Source organism: Neophocaena asiaeorientalis, unplaced genomic scaffold, assembly GCF_003031525.2.
Source record: "Neophocaena asiaeorientalis asiaeorientalis breed wild unplaced genomic scaffold, Neophocaena_asiaeorientalis_V1.1 scaffold226, whole genome shotgun sequence".
Lineage (NCBI taxonomy): Eukaryota > Metazoa > Chordata > Mammalia > Artiodactyla > Phocoenidae > Neophocaena > Neophocaena asiaeorientalis.
In genome coordinates, this window is record NW_020173037.1 from 7398066 (window position 1) to 7415557 (window position 17492).

Genomic DNA, 17492 nt, shown 5'->3' on the forward strand with positions numbered 1-17492 from the left:
GGTTTAAAAAACCCAAAAATTTTAAAAAAAAAAAAAAAAAAAAGGCAAAGGAGAATGTAATAATGACCTTCAAATACTTAGGTGACTGTCATATAAAAAAGGACTTAAACTTACCCTTTGTGGCTTTTCGCGGACAGAACCAGGACTAGGAAGAGAAGACTGCCTGTGAAATGGAAAGAGTGTTAAGAGGTGAGTTGGTCTGTTACCGAGGCTGTGCAAGCAGAGGTTTGACTGACACATTAGGGCTTGGAAGATAGTATTTATGCAAACAGTAGGGGATTGGATTTGAATTTTTTTCTTTTTAAAGAAATGTAAGATACTATGTGAGCATTTCCTGTGCTGGAGTTATAAAAACGAACAAGACTGCCCCACCCTAGAGGGGAGACCAATTTGTCACAGAGATTACAAGATGATGTAATAGAGATGTGTATGTACAGAGAGTACTAAAGGAGCATGGAGAAGGTTCATTCTGACTGGAGTGAGTGGCTTATGACAGATTCGGATTTTCAGTAAACATTTATTGCGCACCTACTATATGCTGAATACTGTTCTATGGCTTTCATATATTTCTCACAGTAATCCTAGATAGCTCTTGGCCACATTTTACAAATGATAGATCAGATGTGACTTGATCAGGCATGGTCTCGTTTGTTTGAGAAATTTTCCACCTAATAATCCCGTGGAATCAGTTTGTACTTTTGCCCCTATTTTTGTGTTTGTTATGTATGGAGAACAGAGAATTGAGCTGAGCTCCTCAGTCTTTTATTTTGCCAAGAAAGGCAGATGACTTTATACCAGGAACGTGATCCAGAGTGTGGCCGTGTAGAGTTTTTGTCAGGGTTTCTGGGGGGTGAAGACTGAAGGAATCTAGGGACCATGTACCGTGAAGAGCATTGTGTGGTGCAGTTTCAAGAGTCGGTTTTGTATCCTCTGGACGCTTCACAGAAGAAGCCTTATTCCCCATCTCTAAATGGGATAAATTTCAACCCTTCATGCAGGTTTCTGACAAAGGTTATTGAGGCCTTTCCTCCATTTAACCTTATTTTCTTTCTCGGTCTTTTTTTTCCCTGTCCTCTCTGGCTTAGAGTTTCCTTTCTTGGAGAATTTACCTGAGAAATGGAAAAATTGTATTGGATGTGAGCGTGAATATGTGAATTTTGAGCCTTAGCCATGAGTATGTTTTGTTAAAAGAACTGCTGATTACTTATTCTTTAGTGGCTTTTAGGAGTTAAAAAAAGAAATCAAAATCTATTTCACAACACATTATTTTACTTGCAGGCTTCTAATTTTCTTAGCAGACCAATATTTAATGTAACTATTTCTGGTCACACTAGAAGTTTTGCTAGTTATTTAAATGCCACATCGCTATGGAGGTCACTGGATGAGGCCAGTAAAAGTATTGCTTATATAGTGTTTGATGCTAAAATAGATTCTTTGAAAAACATTTTTTTATTATGGTAAAAATGATGAATGCTTGTGGTAAAAAATGAAAATTTAAATACTCCACCACTTTACATAGTATAGTAATGGTTTGTGTATCCTTCTAGAAATCTTCTGTACATCTTTAAGCCTGCGTGTGTGTGTGTCCCAATCCCACCAATATGATTATACAAATTGTGCTGTTCTATACCTTTATTTTTTTCACTTCAGGGTAAATCTTGGGTGTCTTAACATATCATCACATGTAAATCTGTCTCATTCTTTTAAAAAAACCTGCATAGCTGAACCATTATTAACTCAGTCAGTTCCTGATTCTGTTAGTCCTGGTCTGTGGTAGCAAACAGCAGAAACCTACTGTGGTTAACTTCAGCAGAGGAAGATTTTATTGTAAAGATTGGGTGCTCCATAGAGTTAATAGGAAGGCAATATAATCAAGCTTGAAAATGACAAAACCGAGGAAGGCAAGGCCCAGCCAGACTCCTGCTGAAGCAGACGCTGATGCGTTGCCAGTCGTCTGTCACCTCCTCTGCAGCCACTGTGAATTCTCGCTTGTTGGTCCCTGATATTGAAGTATTCCTTCAGGATTCCAAATTCTGAACAGGAGCATCTGATTGGCTCAGCCTAGGTCACATGTGACCACAATGGAAGGTCACAAATCACCTTCCATTAAAAATAAGAATTTAGAAAGAATATTTAATTTTGAACTCGGTATGTATTTCATGTACTTAAATTTAACAGGCTAGTCTCAACATTATCTTTGTCGACTGATACCAAGTCTATGTTTGGGGGTTTAGCAGCTTGATCTAGTTACTGTTATCACATACTTCTTATTAGTTTAATCTGGCAGCTGCTTGAAATAGATCTTTCTGCTTACGGCCTCTAATTTTGATACCCATTTATATCGTAACATACTACTTAGAGATCATGTACAATAAACTTACTGTACAGTAATTATTTTGTACATTTACATCCAGACACCTTCCTTCCCACAGCATCATGAAAAAGTATCATCTTCAAACTACTTCATTGAAATCTATTTCTGAGATGCTGTAGTTCTTATTTGGAAGCTTTACCTATGAAAGGATTAGGAAAATGGTCAGATTGAAGTATGTTAGTATACCTGATATATTCACTGGAACATTGTTGTTTGGGATAAAGTCAACATCGAAGAAGTTGTATATTCATTTTTTTAAAAACCTTCTTCCTTCATTAAATTTCTGCTCTGTCAGAGTCATTTAGCTTATAGAACATTTCCCTTCTTCCTCTTAGTATTGCTGCTAATAACCTGGTAAGTGAGATATCTTCTTTTTAGTTAGGAGAGGTATTGGTTGCAAGTAGTAATATGTATCTGAGAACAAACTCAGGAGGTTGGACAGTATAGTGGAAAAATATGGCTTGGAATTAAAAAACCTGATTCTGACTTTCAGTTCTGCCTCTTACTGTGTTTACTTGAGGCATGTCACTTAAGCCTCAGTTTCTTCATCTTCAAAATGAGGTTATCGGGAATTCCCTGGTGGTCCAGTGGTTAGGACTCAGCTCTTTCACTGCCGCGGCCTGGGTTCAATTCCCTGGTCAGGGAACTAGGATCCTGCAAGCTGCATGGCAAAAAAAAAAAAAAATTTTAAAAAAGGTTATCATTCCTGCTTTACTGATGCCGTAGGCTTACTGTTATGGTCAGATAAGATTGTGTGTGAAGAGGGAGCTTATTTTCACCTTCAAAATGTCAAAAGTCAGGCATATATTTTACGTAAGACAAGAGTATGTTAGCATAAACTCAATTGTAGGACTCCATAGCTGCAGTAAAAACTACTTGTGTATAGCGAAGCATGTCCTTTGGGTATTTGGCAGGCATCAGTCTAGCTGTTCTAAGCTGAGGAATTGCCAAAGATACTAAGTGGAAACCAGGATAACCCTGTTTTGAACTTAACCTGTACCGAGGTGAAACATACTTCACTGTTTTCTGTTATGCCAAGCATGTAATGGCGTCACACTAGTTGTGTAGCTGGAAAACTAAAGAGGATGAGACACTGAAACCAGCATTTTAATTGGTTATATCTAGGCCAGTGGTTCTCAAACTTTAGGGCACATGAGAATCACCTGGAGAGCTTGGTAAAACACTGATTTCAGGACTCCAGCCCAAAGTTTCTGACTCACTAAGTTTGGGGCGGGGCTGATGATTTGCATTCTGACAAGTTTCCAGAGATTGCTGATGTTGCTGTTCTGGGGACCACACTTTTGAGAATCAGCGCTTTAGGGAAACCATGTAATTCATCGTCCAGGCTGATCCCTAATGTTTCAGGACGCCAGGAATAACTAAGCCTGTCCCTGGCAAACCAGGATACAGGGTCATCCTAATTTTACTTACTTGAAAGATCTTTTTGCAAAGAGGTTTATGTAATAGAATTGGCACCTAGTAGATGACTCATGGTATGCAAGGTATATTTATTTATTTATATGTTAAATTGCCAACTGATGATTCAGTCATATTTTTCCCTTGATCCCTGTTCTTGTAAATGTTCATTAAATGAGAATAGAAGTATTCTAGATTCTTTGGCTGATTCGTCTTGCCGTGTTTACTAATGTAAATATTGTGGATGGGTTCTTTCATTGGATATGTGATTGGATGAGATGCTGGAGAATAATTTCCAAGTTTGTTTTTTACAAGCTGCAATAACATATTACATTGCAACCCAGGGTTCAGATATGTGTGTAAGTGCATATATATATCTAAAACAATCGTTTGCAAACAGCACTCATCCTAACTTTATTTAGTACATACAGTCTAATATTTGCTGGTTTGTTCGAGTTCATTTTTTTACTGCTAGTTGTAATCCAGTAAATTGATTTCATGACCTAACTGGTTACAGCCTACTGTTTAGAAAACACTGCACAGAAGACCTCTTTGGTTCCAGCATACTGAGACATTCTGAGATTCTGAGAGGTAGCTTATACTTCAGTTTTCTTCGTTCTGATTCTTCTCACTCTAAGCCATTTTCCACCATTAAAACAAACTAGTTCAGGAAAGTCCCAAGAGTGGGAGGAAAAAAGGAAAGAGATGCTATTTTTAACCACAGTCTGCTATCTTACTTGCTATTAAATTTAATATTCTGTCATTTATTCTCTGTAAATTAGCAAATGCTCCATTTTATTTTTCAATTTTTTGAAAATGTAAATTGCACCTAGCTTTGTTTTTGTGAAAATATTGCACAAACTAGGTCTTTCCTAAGGATATCTAAACTCGGCTTGTGTTAAAAAAATCCTTGACTTAACCAAGTTAAATTTGTTTTATTTTAATGAAGCATGTATTTTAACCATATTAGTTCTGTCAGTCAGAGTCCAACTAGGAGACAGAAACCACACAGGAATTCGAACAGGGAATGTCTGGTGTAAGGAACCACCGACTCTAATGTGGGATTAGAGTAATGGGGAGTTGGCTAAGAGAACTCTAAGAATACAGCAACCGCAGGTAGAGGGCACAGCCACTACCCCTAAGACTGAGGCGGAGCAAGGAAGGAAGGAACAAACAAATCTGGCATCCAGACGTCTTTGGAGGCTCGCAGCTGAGGCCCATCTGGTGGCCGAGAATTGCACTTGAGGGGCCATGATGGATTGGGAAGCTGTGGGAAGCCTTCTGTGGGGCGGGGCTGCGCCTGGGAGCCCCTGAGAAGCAGACTGAAGGGGCGCTGGGGGCCAGTGGCCACAGAGAGCTGGAGTGCTACTTTCTGCCGGTGGCACTTCCTATCATGCCAGCTGTCAAGGGAGAGACGTCCTCGTGTTTCCAGCAGGCCAGAGAGGGTCTAGAGCAGGAGGCACTTGACTGATACCTGGCGCAGCAGTGCACTTGCTAGACCCGATGTTTCCAAAGGGCAAGTACACTTAAATTAGGGGCAGATACTATTAGGGACGCAGTTCTTAATTTCATGCAGTCATGTTTTCATTCTCTAGCATCATTTTTCTATCTGGAAAAGTCACTATGGGGAATAAAATTTTTTTGAGAAGTTGACTTTTTAAAATGTAGACTAAGTTTGTCACTAAGTAGAAAAGGCGAGTATGTCATTTTGTGACCTTTTCAGCGAGCATGCGATACACATGCTCTTCACTCACTGAGCATCAGCTTTCTAAGCCAGGCCACAGAGCAAAGTGATTTTCTGCCCCCAAGGGAGGCAGGTAGATGTGTGAACTGATGATAAAAGTTTAATGTGAGAAGTGCTTAATAACGTACCTGTAGAGTACTGTGCTGTAGCATGGGATAGTGTGTTGGTCTGCCTCTGCGTACTGGGGAAGGAAGAAAAAGCACAGACGTGTTACCTTTTATTCTCTGCATGCTGCTTCTTTTATTCCTCACAGTAGCCTTCTGAATAAGGTGAACGGTATGATTACCATTATACAAATAAGCAAACAAGGCCTAGAGACCTGAAACAACTTTTTCTACCAGCACCACACACAGGATCCAAAAGTAGTCAGGTATTTATCTCTTAAACTGGTGGTATGTGTTGCAATGCAGGAGGCTGCAACAGTAAAAGTTTACCAAATGTAAAACACAGTTCTAAGAAGAATTTAAAAAGTGATTCAGGTGTGTCCCTGCCCTTAAGGGGTTTATAGTCTAGCAGTGCTGGTAGAATGTCATAAGGGCTCTGATTGAGGTCCTGGAGAAAGCCTGGAACTTCATAGGGTCCAGAGTGCCTTCCTTCTCGGAAAACTTAGGGTAAGATGGCATTTGAGCTGGTCCTTGGAAAGTGAGTAGGGTTTAAACAAGTAAAAATGTTAAATAATCAAAATGTAAAGCTAGGCAAAAACCAGAAAGATAGTTGTCATTTATTACACATCTGCTAAGTGCCATACCTTGTAATTTCCTCATTGTAAACCATTCAGCTTAACCGTACTATAGACCCTGTGTCAGACAGTTAGTGGAAATAAGGAAAGATAAGTTCATTAGACATGTTGGACTTAGGTAAGTACTAGGTTGTGACAGGTTAAGGTAGACAGTATTATTCTGTAGACAGTAGAAAATATTGAAGACAGTAGAAAATATTGAAGACAGTAGAAAATATTGAAGTTTTTAAAGGAAAGAGTACAGGACTAGAGTTACGACTAAATTAGAAATTAAATGTGTGTATACACACACACATACACATGTATATGTATATGTCTATATATATTCATGTTGTAATACAGCGGCAGAGACATACTAGATGTTAAATGTAGTCCTTCTATCTTTTCTCATCCATCTCTGGTGCACTCGTATGTAGGACAGATTAGAAAGATGGAGTGTAGTTGGATGGTTACTACAGTGGTCCAGGTAGGAAGTAACGAAGGCCTTATCTAAGACAATGATAGTGAAAATGAAGAGGAGGATACTGGTGACAGTTGGAATTAACAGGATTTAGGGGAGGATGTTGTAGGGAGTGAAAAAATTAAAACATTTTCAGGCACTTTTCCATCTCAGAGGAGTACATACTCCAAATGTGAGCTCTTTTTCATATATTTTTTAATATAAAAGTAACAAAAACACATGATACTGTTAAAACATTATGGAAGGGCAGAAGACTGGATATCGGGGGAGGTGAAATATGACATCATACAAAGAGAAACCGGGCAGGGGAAATACAGAGGTTAAAACTTCGTTAAGCCTAGAGGATCAGGCTTCACAGTGACTTCCTTCCAAAGGATCTAGTATGAAAAGGGAAGGGTAAAAGTATTACTTTACAGGGGAGAAACTTGGCAAACTACCTCAGCCAGGTGACCAAAGTTTACATCAGCAATAATCAGTCATGTTGATAGTATGTACCCTTTTGATGGGACTCATACTCTGTCTCTGTCGTCTTCCTCCCAAACACCCGTATTCTAGTCAGTCGCAGGGAAAAAAAATCAGACAAATCCCAGCTGAGGCACATTCTACAGTATACCTGACCAGTACTCCTCAAGACTTTTGTCCAGGTCATCAAAAGCAAGGAAAGTCTGAGACACTATCACAGCCAAGAGGAGCCTGAGGAGACATGACAACCAAGTGTAATGTGGTGTCCTGGATGGGATCCTGGGACAGAAAACAGAGGTAGAAACTAAGGGGGCAAAAATCCAAACTGCGGAGGAGGTTTCATAAAGATTGCAGGGTAAGAAATAAACTGCCAGGTTAAGGCTTCTCCAGTCCCCATCGTGGCTGAATAAAGAGAGTGGTTGGAGCTCTTCTAAGCCTGTGTTTTACCCTTCAGTGAGGCCTGCCTTCTTCATCTGTTGGTCTGAGCTCAGGTCTGGATGTGGTTCCTGGAGCCCGTGCCACACACAGGGTGAGGGAGATCACAGAAACCTAGCAGTGTTCCTTCCTCTTGCATTTACAGCAGAGGATATTGTTTTCTTCCCGGAAGCCAGACAATTATATTGATTATTTTATATACACACACAGCCAGGAAGTCTCCATATTTAAGAGTCAGAAGAATACCTAACTCACTTTGTGAAGGTAGGTGTGCACTATGGAAGCTTCCTAGAGGTTACAGCATTTGAGTTGAGTTTTAGAAATAAGTAGCTGTTAGCTAAGTGGACAAAAAGTCACTGAGTGTTGGAGAAAGAGCTCTTAAAGTATGCTAAATAAATATTGCAGAGACCTGATGTATAAGGCGTACTAGCCTAAGGAATCAGAGACTTTCAGCTGAGGTTATCTGCTTTACTCATTTTCATGGTTTTGGTCTTATCTCAGAAAAAGTGTTTTAGTACTTGGGGTACTTTAATATTGTAAAACGAAGATAAAGAAAAGCGGTAGATGATTTGCATCAAGGGAAGGAGGGCTAGTTCTCCACATCTTCCTATTTCCTTTTCATTTTGTTGATTCTTTAGCAAGTCTTTCAGCCTTGTCTGCGTATTTGTTTCTATACCTTCCAGTTTTGAGGAAAAGATGTCTTACGTTCTTAAAGCTACATCCTCTTGAGAACTTTCTTTAATTTCTTTATTACTAAGCTCAGTGCCTGGAATATAGTGAGTACTTAATAAATATTTTTTGAGTGACTGTCTCTTTCCTACCCTCCTAGCCTTCACTGAGAGATTTTTCAAATAAATGCTCTGTATTCCTTGCTTCCTTTTTCCCTTATTACTCTCTCAATATTTCTGGTGTTTGAGTCTCTTTATTGATTACAGTAGGAATTATTAGAGACGGAGTCAACAAGAGCGGGAGACGAGCAATGTAAAAATCTAAGGTGACGAAGGAAGGCAGATTATTCTTGATAAGTGCATTGGTTTTCTAGGGCAGCTTAACAAATTATCAGAAAGTTGTTTCAGGGCTTAAAACAATAAAAGGCTGTTTCTCTCACAGTTCTGGAGGCCAGAAGTCTGAAATCCAGGGATAGGCAGGGCCATGCTCCCTCTGAAGGCTCCAGGGAAAATCCTTCCTGCTGCTTCCAGCTTCTGGTGGCTCTAGGTGTTCCTTGGCTGTGGTAGCATAACTCCATTCTCTGCCTCTTGTCTTCATACGGCCTTCTCTCCTGCATATCCATCTGTCATTGGAATTAGGCCCAGCCTGAATCCAGGCTGATCTCATCTCAAAATCCTTAATTATATCTGCAATGATCCTTTTTTCAAATAAAGCCACATTCACAGGTTCCAGAGGTTGGGACTTGGACATATCTCTTTGGGAGCCATTCTAGCTCACTCCAGTAAGCCACCAGATTGGTATCTAGTTGCAGTAATTGAGAGGATTGCTGTCGTACATGTGAGGGGGATGATGTTTGGAAAACCAGCAGCATGAAAACAACTCTGAAGTCCTTTTATTTAAAAGAAAATTATAGATTGTGACTATTTTCTTCAGTTAATTTTAGAAAATATATATTTAAAAATTTGAACTCAAGGTCAGATGGGTTTGGTTGGAGATTTTGCTCCTCAGCTGTATTCATCCTGAAGAATCCTCTAACACTTTTTATTGAACTTCTGAATTTGCACAATTCAAAATTTTTGCATTTGAGCCTTATGATATTCCTTTGAAGTAGGAATGCCATGTTTTCTTTTTTCCATTTTACAGATGTGGAAATAGAGCTTAGTTTCTATAACTAATTTGTCTGAGGTCACAAGTTATGAAATAATACAGGTGGACTTGAATACTGGTGTTACAACTGTAAAGCTTGTATTCTTTCTAATGTCTATGCTGAGTTTATTAATTTTATGTTTAAAAAGAGCAGCAGACTTTACTGTTTTTTCATATTTCACGGTTTTTCGATTTGGAATGTTAGCACAAAGGATATAGTTTTCTGTGTTTGTAAAATAAGCTACTAATATTTAAACCAATTTGCCATATCTCTGTATGATCTGTATTTGAGGTCTGTCAGTTCTTTGGTATGATTTTAAAACATATAACTCTTCAGTGGATTACTTTCAGTTATGTGGATAGGTCATTCATTCGTGGTTTGTTACATTTTGTTTTTTGAGAACCCAGTGTAGTAGATGACAGTATGCAGCCATGATTTCAGGATGACAGTTGGACAAAACTTCGGTAGTTAGGAATTGGTCTTTTATATTTTTGCTTTTTCCACATCCTTTAAGTTAAAGCTGTTTGTCTTACAATTTTAAAAATGGAGCCGCCATCAGTTTTTTTTAATTATCTTGAAGTTGGTGGAAATCGGTTTAGGACTAGGAAAATAAACTTCAGTAGAATACCTAGCACTTATGCCAGTGTTCCTTGTGGAGAAGGACCCGTTGCCTAAAAAAAGTCACTGGCAGGTTTATTAGATTCTTGGGCCTAACCAAAGACTTAACTGAATCAGAATCTGTGGGGTGGGGGTTTTACGAATCGGCATTTTTAATGAGTGTTACTTGTAATCGTTTGGCATTGATGTGGTAGTCAGATAGTCAATTCTCACAACACTGAATCCTGCTGAGGACAGTGTGTTGGACCCTGAGTAAAGGAAGAAGGTAAGGTGACTTCATAGTAGGAACTCTTAACAGCGGCATTATTAGGTGCAGTAATTTGTATTAATTAAAGAGTGGTCAGGTACCTAAAGCAGTCTTGAGAAAGAAGGACAAAGATGGAGGCACCACACTCTACCTGATTTCAAACTATATTAGAAAGCTATTGTAATCAAAACAGTATGGTATTAGTATAGAAACACACATAGATCAGTGGAACAGAATAGAGAAACCAGAAATAAGCCCACACATATATGGTCGATTAATTTATGACAGAGGAGCCAAAAATACACAGTGGGGGAAAGGACAGTCTCTTCATTAAATGATGTTGGGAAGACTGGACAGCCACATGCAAAAGAATGCAACTGGACCTCTATCTTATACCAGACACAACTGATTATGGACTTTAATTATGTCTGCCAAGTGCCTTCACAGCAACACCCAGATTAGTCTTTGATTGAATACCTGGAGAGGGCCCTGGTCAAGCTGATGCATCAGAAAGACCGTAATGTTGTTATTTTTATTGCAGTATATCATGCATATAGAAAAAGTCACACGTCCTAAATAAACAGCTCAAAGAATGTTTAGGAACTGGACACAGGTAACTAGCACTGTAGAGGGGCCCTTTTACATTTATTTATTTCATTTGATTCTTACAACAGTTCACCAAAGTGTAGGAGTTTCCCCCATTTTATAGATAGGATTTTTTTTTTTTTTTTTTTTTTTTTTTTTGCAGTACGCGGGCCTCTCCCTGTTGTTGCCTCTCTCGTTGTGGAGCACAGGTTCCGGATGCGCAGGCCCAGCGGCCATGGCTCACGGGCCCAGCCGCTCCGTGGCATGTGGGATCCTCCCGGACTGGGGCGCGAACCCGTGTCCTCTGCGTCAGCAGGTGGATTCTCAACCACTGTGCCACCAGGGAAGCCCTGTAGATAGGATTTTGAAGCTCAGAAAGGTTAAGTACTTGCCCCATGTTACAGCTAGTAAAGTGACAGCTGAGATTCTGACCAGGGTTTTGAGGCATAAATGAAATATTATGGAAATCCAATGTACCATTAGTTCTGCCTGAGGATTGGTAGAATCTTTAGAACAGGAATGCTTTAGTGAAGAAGGCATAGGAATCCCTAAGCTGGAATCTCTAAGCATGAGTTTAGAGTTGCCAAGGAGTGAAGTGTTCCTTGGTAAGAGATACAGGGGAAAAACATGGTGTCATTTCAGAGGACAGGAGACGGTGTGTTATGCTTAAATCTAGGGTCTCCAGACTGTGGTATGGTAATATGATCTATTGGAATAACAGTTTTTCAGCCTAAATGCAAAGAACCTTGTTTACTGTTTCGAAGGGCTTGAATTTTATATTCTAAGCAATATTCCGTGAGAGCGGGTTAATCATGTGCATTTTAGCAAAAATTTCGCAGAGGTTGTTATACAAGTAGGTGGAGAAAGGGCAAAGGCTAAAGGCAGAAGGATCAGTCTAGGACCAGAGCTAGAGCACTGAGGATTAAGAGGAGGGGAGAACCTGGAATTCAAGATGTTTCTGAGAGAATTCATGAGATTGGTGAGCCATTAGCTGTAGATGATAAAGGAGGAAGAGGAATTAAGGATGACGGTGATTTTCTTGTTGGTGCGATGCCCTGGGAACCAACTCCAGAGATAAGGAAATACTGAAGGAGATGCTGAGTTTGTTCTGAATTGTTGGAAGGATGGTAGGCAGGAAAATGAAAAGGAATGGATTTGGTTTTGGAAGTTTGAGTTTCAGCCCTGAAAGAATTAAAGTGGACATGTTCAGTAGGCAATTGGATATAATAAAAGTGAAATTAATTAAGATGGTGGCTGGAGAGATGGATTTGGTAATCACTGACTAATTTATACGTGTAGGTTGGGGCTATAGAACTGGATTAGTTCTCTCAGCTGAAGAGAAAAGATAACCAAATATGAAATGGTGGTGAAACCTCCAGTATTTAAGGCTTGCATGGAAGAAGAGCAGTTGTCACAGAATCAAGGGACCAAGGAGGTGGTTAAAGCTAGAAGTGATCATTTTCAAGGAGGTTGTAGGTAGATGAACTACATGGAAATATTTTATGGACATAAACAGATCCTGTTTCTGGATCAAATAAATTGAGGACTGAGAAAAAGACTAGCTAATTCAATTTGGCAATCTGGAAAAGTGTTGGTGATTGTGAGCCAGAAACTCCAAGTATTTTATCCAGAATTAAATAGTAGAAGTCAACATATATTGAATAAGATGAGCTACCTGTAAATTTAACCGATCCTGACAAATGATCTACAGATAGGTGATTAAGGAGACTTGGGAAACACCACAGTGGCCCTTGGATATGTTCTCTGCATTGAAAGATACTTTGATTACCTGAAGAAAGAATATGGTGTCTTGAAAGTGAAGTCAGTATTTGGTCAGAATAAGTGGTATTGTTATTGCTAGAGCAATCCATACTCTGTTGTGAGGTAAGAAAAGGGTTTCAGGCTCTTGTATCACTTAAATGATTATCAGACTGTGAGATGATTCTTGAGGTCCCTCAGTAATAAAGTCTGTGATTTCTAATTATAATTTTTTTCTATACCATATGGGGAAATTTCAAATGTTAAAAATAGAAATGAAGAAAAGAGACAGAGGAATCTTAATTGCATATTGCTAAGTGAAAGAAGCCAATCTGAAAAAGCTAAAATACCATATGATTCCAGCTATATGACAATCAGAAAAAGGCAGGACTATGGAGACAGTAAAAAGATTAGTGGGCTAGGAGTGAGGGAGGGACTGATAGGCAGAGCATAGGGGATTTTTAGGGCAGTGAAACTATTCTGTATGATACTGTAATGGTGGGTACATTATACATTTGTCAAAATCCATGGAATGGACGGCACCGAAAATGAACCCAGATGTAAACTGAGGGCTTTAAGTGATGATGTGTCAGTGTATGTTCATCAGTTGTTACCAGTGTTACCGCTGTGGTGCAGGATGTTGATAAGGAAGGAGGCTGTGCTCCCCTGGGGCAGGGAGTATATGAGAACTTGCCGTACTTCCTGCTCAATTTTGCTATGAACCTGTAAAAGTGCTTTTAAAAATAAAGCCTCTTTTTTTTTTTTTTTTTTTTTTTTTTGTTTGCGGTACGCGGGCCTCTCACTGTTGTGGCCTCTCCCGTACCTAAAGCCTCTTTTTTTAAAACAGAACTGAAGATTCACATCTCAGTTGTTCACCTATTTTGTACTTTAACACTTAAATAATTTTCTGTTACAAATGAACTTATTTACAGAACAGAAACAGACTCACAGACTTAGAGAACAAACTTACGGTTACAAAGGGGGAAGGATGGGGGGAAGGGATAGTTAGGGAGTTTGGGATTGGCATGTACACACTGCTATATTTAAAATGGATAACCAACAAGGACCTACTGTATAGCACAGGGAACACTGCTCAATGTTATGTGGTAGCCTGGATGGGAGGGGAGTTTGGGGGAGAATGGATACATGTATATGTATGGCTGAGTCCCTTTGCTGTGTACCTGAAACTATCACAACATTGTTAATTGGCTATACTCTAATATAAAAATTTTTTAAACACACAAAGAACTAAAAAAAAAATTTCTTTTCTTTCTCTCCTAGATCTGAAAGGTTGTTCAAGGGTGTTAGAAATCCTAAGGAGTTTGTGCCTTTTGTAATGTAAAAGAGAAATTGTGGATAAAAGAAAGAGAAGAAAACCAAGGTCAAATGTTTTGAAATTCCAATTTATTTTCAGTTAACTAGAATCTTAAAACATTCAAAAAACTTTGAACAAATAAAATAGTTCCTAAAACACACCATACACACACACACACACACACACACACACACACACACGCACACACACACACACAGAAGACCGTGTATTTGATTTGTTACTGGGCATTTTGACAATCATTGTAGCATTTGACACTAGGGACAGTCATTCAGCAAAATTATTAAGTGACTTATCTCTGCCTTAAGACAGGCAGCAAGTGACAAGGTATTCGTTGTCCTCTCATTGAGCGGATAATCTAGAAGACATTGAACAGTCTAGTTTGCATCACTTAAGAAAGACCTTCTCCGGCCTTTCAGTCTCTTTTGTTACTCTTCCTCATAGAACTTTATTTTCTTCTTTCAAATGGCAGTCATTATAATTATTTCAAATTACAGTTCGTATAGGTTATTTGTGCATTCATTCTGTTAAATTTCTCTCCCTGAGCTAGATTGTAAGGAAGGAAGCATATCAGCTTTCCATGTGCACAGTTAGCATTTTTTTTTTTTTCACAGTTAGCATTTGATGAAGACTTTTTGAGTAAGTGAATGAATGAATAAGTGATGACTGCCTTTGTGTTTTGTTAAGTGCAGGTTGCTGCCAAGTAAGCAGATTCGGTCTACTGTGAGGTTACAGGCCTGAAAATGAGTAGGAAGTGGTGTGGTGGTCAATATTCAGGTCTCCTCAGAGGGCAAGTAGGATGTATATAGAAAATTTGCCTTTAATTTGGGAATTTGGAAGTTACTCAAGACCTCAATAATAGAGTGAAGGAATGCTATTCAGATTATAGAGTCGATCCTGAAATGGGTCAGCCAGAAGATAGAGTGAGCAGCTTTTCCCAGAATAGTAGATCCCGAACACTTACTTGTTTGTTTGTTTGTAGGAGACTAAGATAAAATAAACTATAAAAAGAGGAAAGTACTATGTTTTTAAAATATTTTCACTACTACAGAAAAAACAGAAGTGCATGAACACTTCACTGCGTGAGTCCTGTGGTGTAGAGGCTGCTGGGAGGACCTGGTTGGTTGTCTCTGGGAGTTGCTGCCACTCTCATCTTTGTGATTGAAATGCTGAATGAATGCAAAAGGATGAAAAGGGTGTTTTGGATTGGTCGACACCTTTCACCCAAATCATCAGTCCTCTAATTCCCCAAGAAATGAGAGCACTGAAAAATCATGGCAGACTGTGTTCTCAGAGCACCAGAAACCCTAGCTGCCTCTTTTCCAAGTACTCGTATGAAGTATTTCTTAATTTCTGTGAATTTTGTCCCTTAAATTTTTTTTCTTTTTAACTTTCAGGTGTTGGTAAATCATGCTTATTGCTACAGTTTACAGACAAGAGGTTTCAGCCAGTACATGATCTTACTATTGGTAAGTTTTATAAAGAGATGAGAAGCATTTAGAAGTTTTGGGTAGTGGGAATGGAATGTGCTAGAGGGCTCATTCCATCAGTGATGAGTCAGAAATCAGTGAAACTAGATTTGTTGCTGTACAGAGTTTAGTCTCCATCACTTTAAAAAAATACAAGTAAGTATAGTAAAAATAATATTCCCCAACTCTGTAAAAGTGGTTGGAATGCAGCAAGACATTAATACTTGATTGTGATTGTATTTAATGATAAAACAGTTGATTGAGAGACAGTATACCATAGGGAGGGGTTAAGAGCAGACTCTGAACCAGTCTGTCAGAGTTCACATCAGGGCTCTGCTGCTAACTAGCTGGGCAAGCCACTTTCCCACTCCATGCCTCAGTTTCTTTATCTGTAAAATGAGAGAAGCAGTGGTAACCATCTCACAAAATTATTCTCAACAGTAAATGAGTTAATAAATATGATGCATTGAAACAGGGCCTGGCAGCATGTTAAGTGCTTTAGGCTTACCTATAATTATTCATTGAGAAAAACTACCATCAAGCATTTTTTAGTTTCCTCAATTGTGAAGAATAAATGAGACAGTTACTGGTAAGGAATGGTCAACAAATATTAGCTGTTATTACTATTAGCTACACTAGTTTTTATTATTAGTGATATTATTCATTAATATGTGAAAGTGTAAAATTAAGTGAAAAACTAAAAACTTTAAGCATACTGTTTCAGGGTTCTTATCTGTTTTAAAAAAATTATATTTATACCCTGAAAGCTAAAGAATCTAGATTATTCTTCTATGGCTGTAGTCCAGTAACAATTAGAGATTAGTCAACCATGAAGAAACAAGGTAACTGGAAATCTAGTTAAACTTTACAATTGATAGCTTAATGTATCTTTTGAGCCAGTGACTGCTTATGTTCTATAGATATGATTAACTCACTATTCATAACAAGGTGATTCTCATGTCCTGTGTACTTTTAAAATACCAAATCGAAGATAGAGTTTACGAATCAAATTATTAGATCAGTTAATAGTATTCAACCAAGCCACATGTACTTTGTAGATATATTAAAATCTTTCCTTACTGGCTGCTATCGATAAGAACATGTGGTTCTATTTTCATTTTGATAGTTTTAATTATATCCAGTAATGATGGGTAAAACAGGTACTGCTCTTTCATGCTGATCGTCATGGTGCAGTTTAACTTTGGTGAGCTCATCCTTGTGTAGGATCTGCTCTTTGCTCCGTAGGTCTGAACCTTGAGGCCATCTCTTAGGCATGATTTGGTCCCGAGACAACTAGCCAGTTGTTTTTCGTATAGGGTACTAGACAAAAGTGTCTTCCTTTTCGTTGAAGCTTTCGTGTAAATTTCTAGTTGTTAGGGCACACCTGATTGGGCGGATGGGCCTGAGCCTCACTGCTGTTAGAAATCAGCATAGGCTCTACTTGTGGGAGCCTATGTAACGGGGAATACACCAGAGGGAGTTTTTAGAAAACTGTAACCCATGTACCTGTACCAGCTGGCTTCCCTCTGGGTTCGCTGATGCGAGGCACTGGGAGTTAGGAGGCTAAAAGCAAAGTGAAGCTGAGGGCCTTCTCCCCTCTCTGCTGAGACTGTGTGCCCTCCGTGGCTTCAGCCACAGCCCCTGCCTGACAGGCCCACTGATGGTCTGGCTCCTGGGCTCTGGGAACCCTGGTATCTCTCTTTGCCCCCTGGCCTAGGGACAGCAGCAGCTTCCGGCTGTTCCTAATCTCTGGGTTGCTTTACCCTCTGCTCCTTGGGCTTCTCAGCCCTTCCTTTAATGTAACCAGTTCCCTACTTTAAATCCCCTCTGTTTTAAATACCTACGTATGGTTTCTGTTTTTCTGGTTGGACCCTGACTACTATACCTTGTGACACCCATCACAAGAATTTATCTTTCTGACATAAAAACAATTTAGAGGTAATTAGCACGTGTTTTTTAAAGGAATGTTGGAGTGATTGTTAAAATAGGCATAAGGCAGTATTTGATTCTGCTGTGTACTTGCCTTTGCTTGATGA

General features: G+C 39.1%; 1 protein-coding gene across 2 annotated transcripts in view; it reads left to right on the plus strand.

Moving 5' to 3' along the window:
* The first annotated feature begins 155 nt into the window (after window positions 1-155).
* Window positions 156-17492, plus strand: part of RAB2A (RAB2A, member RAS oncogene family) — a 62071-nt gene continuing 44734 nt past the window's right edge. For both annotated transcript variants that reach the window (XM_024742684.1, XM_024742685.1), the window contains exons 1-2: window positions 156-189; window positions 15385-15456. In XM_024742684.1, coding sequence (XP_024598452.1) covers window positions 171-189; window positions 15385-15456 — 91 coding nt within the window. In that variant the 5' untranslated portion in view covers window positions 156-170. The remainder of the gene's footprint in view (window positions 190-15384; window positions 15457-17492) is intronic.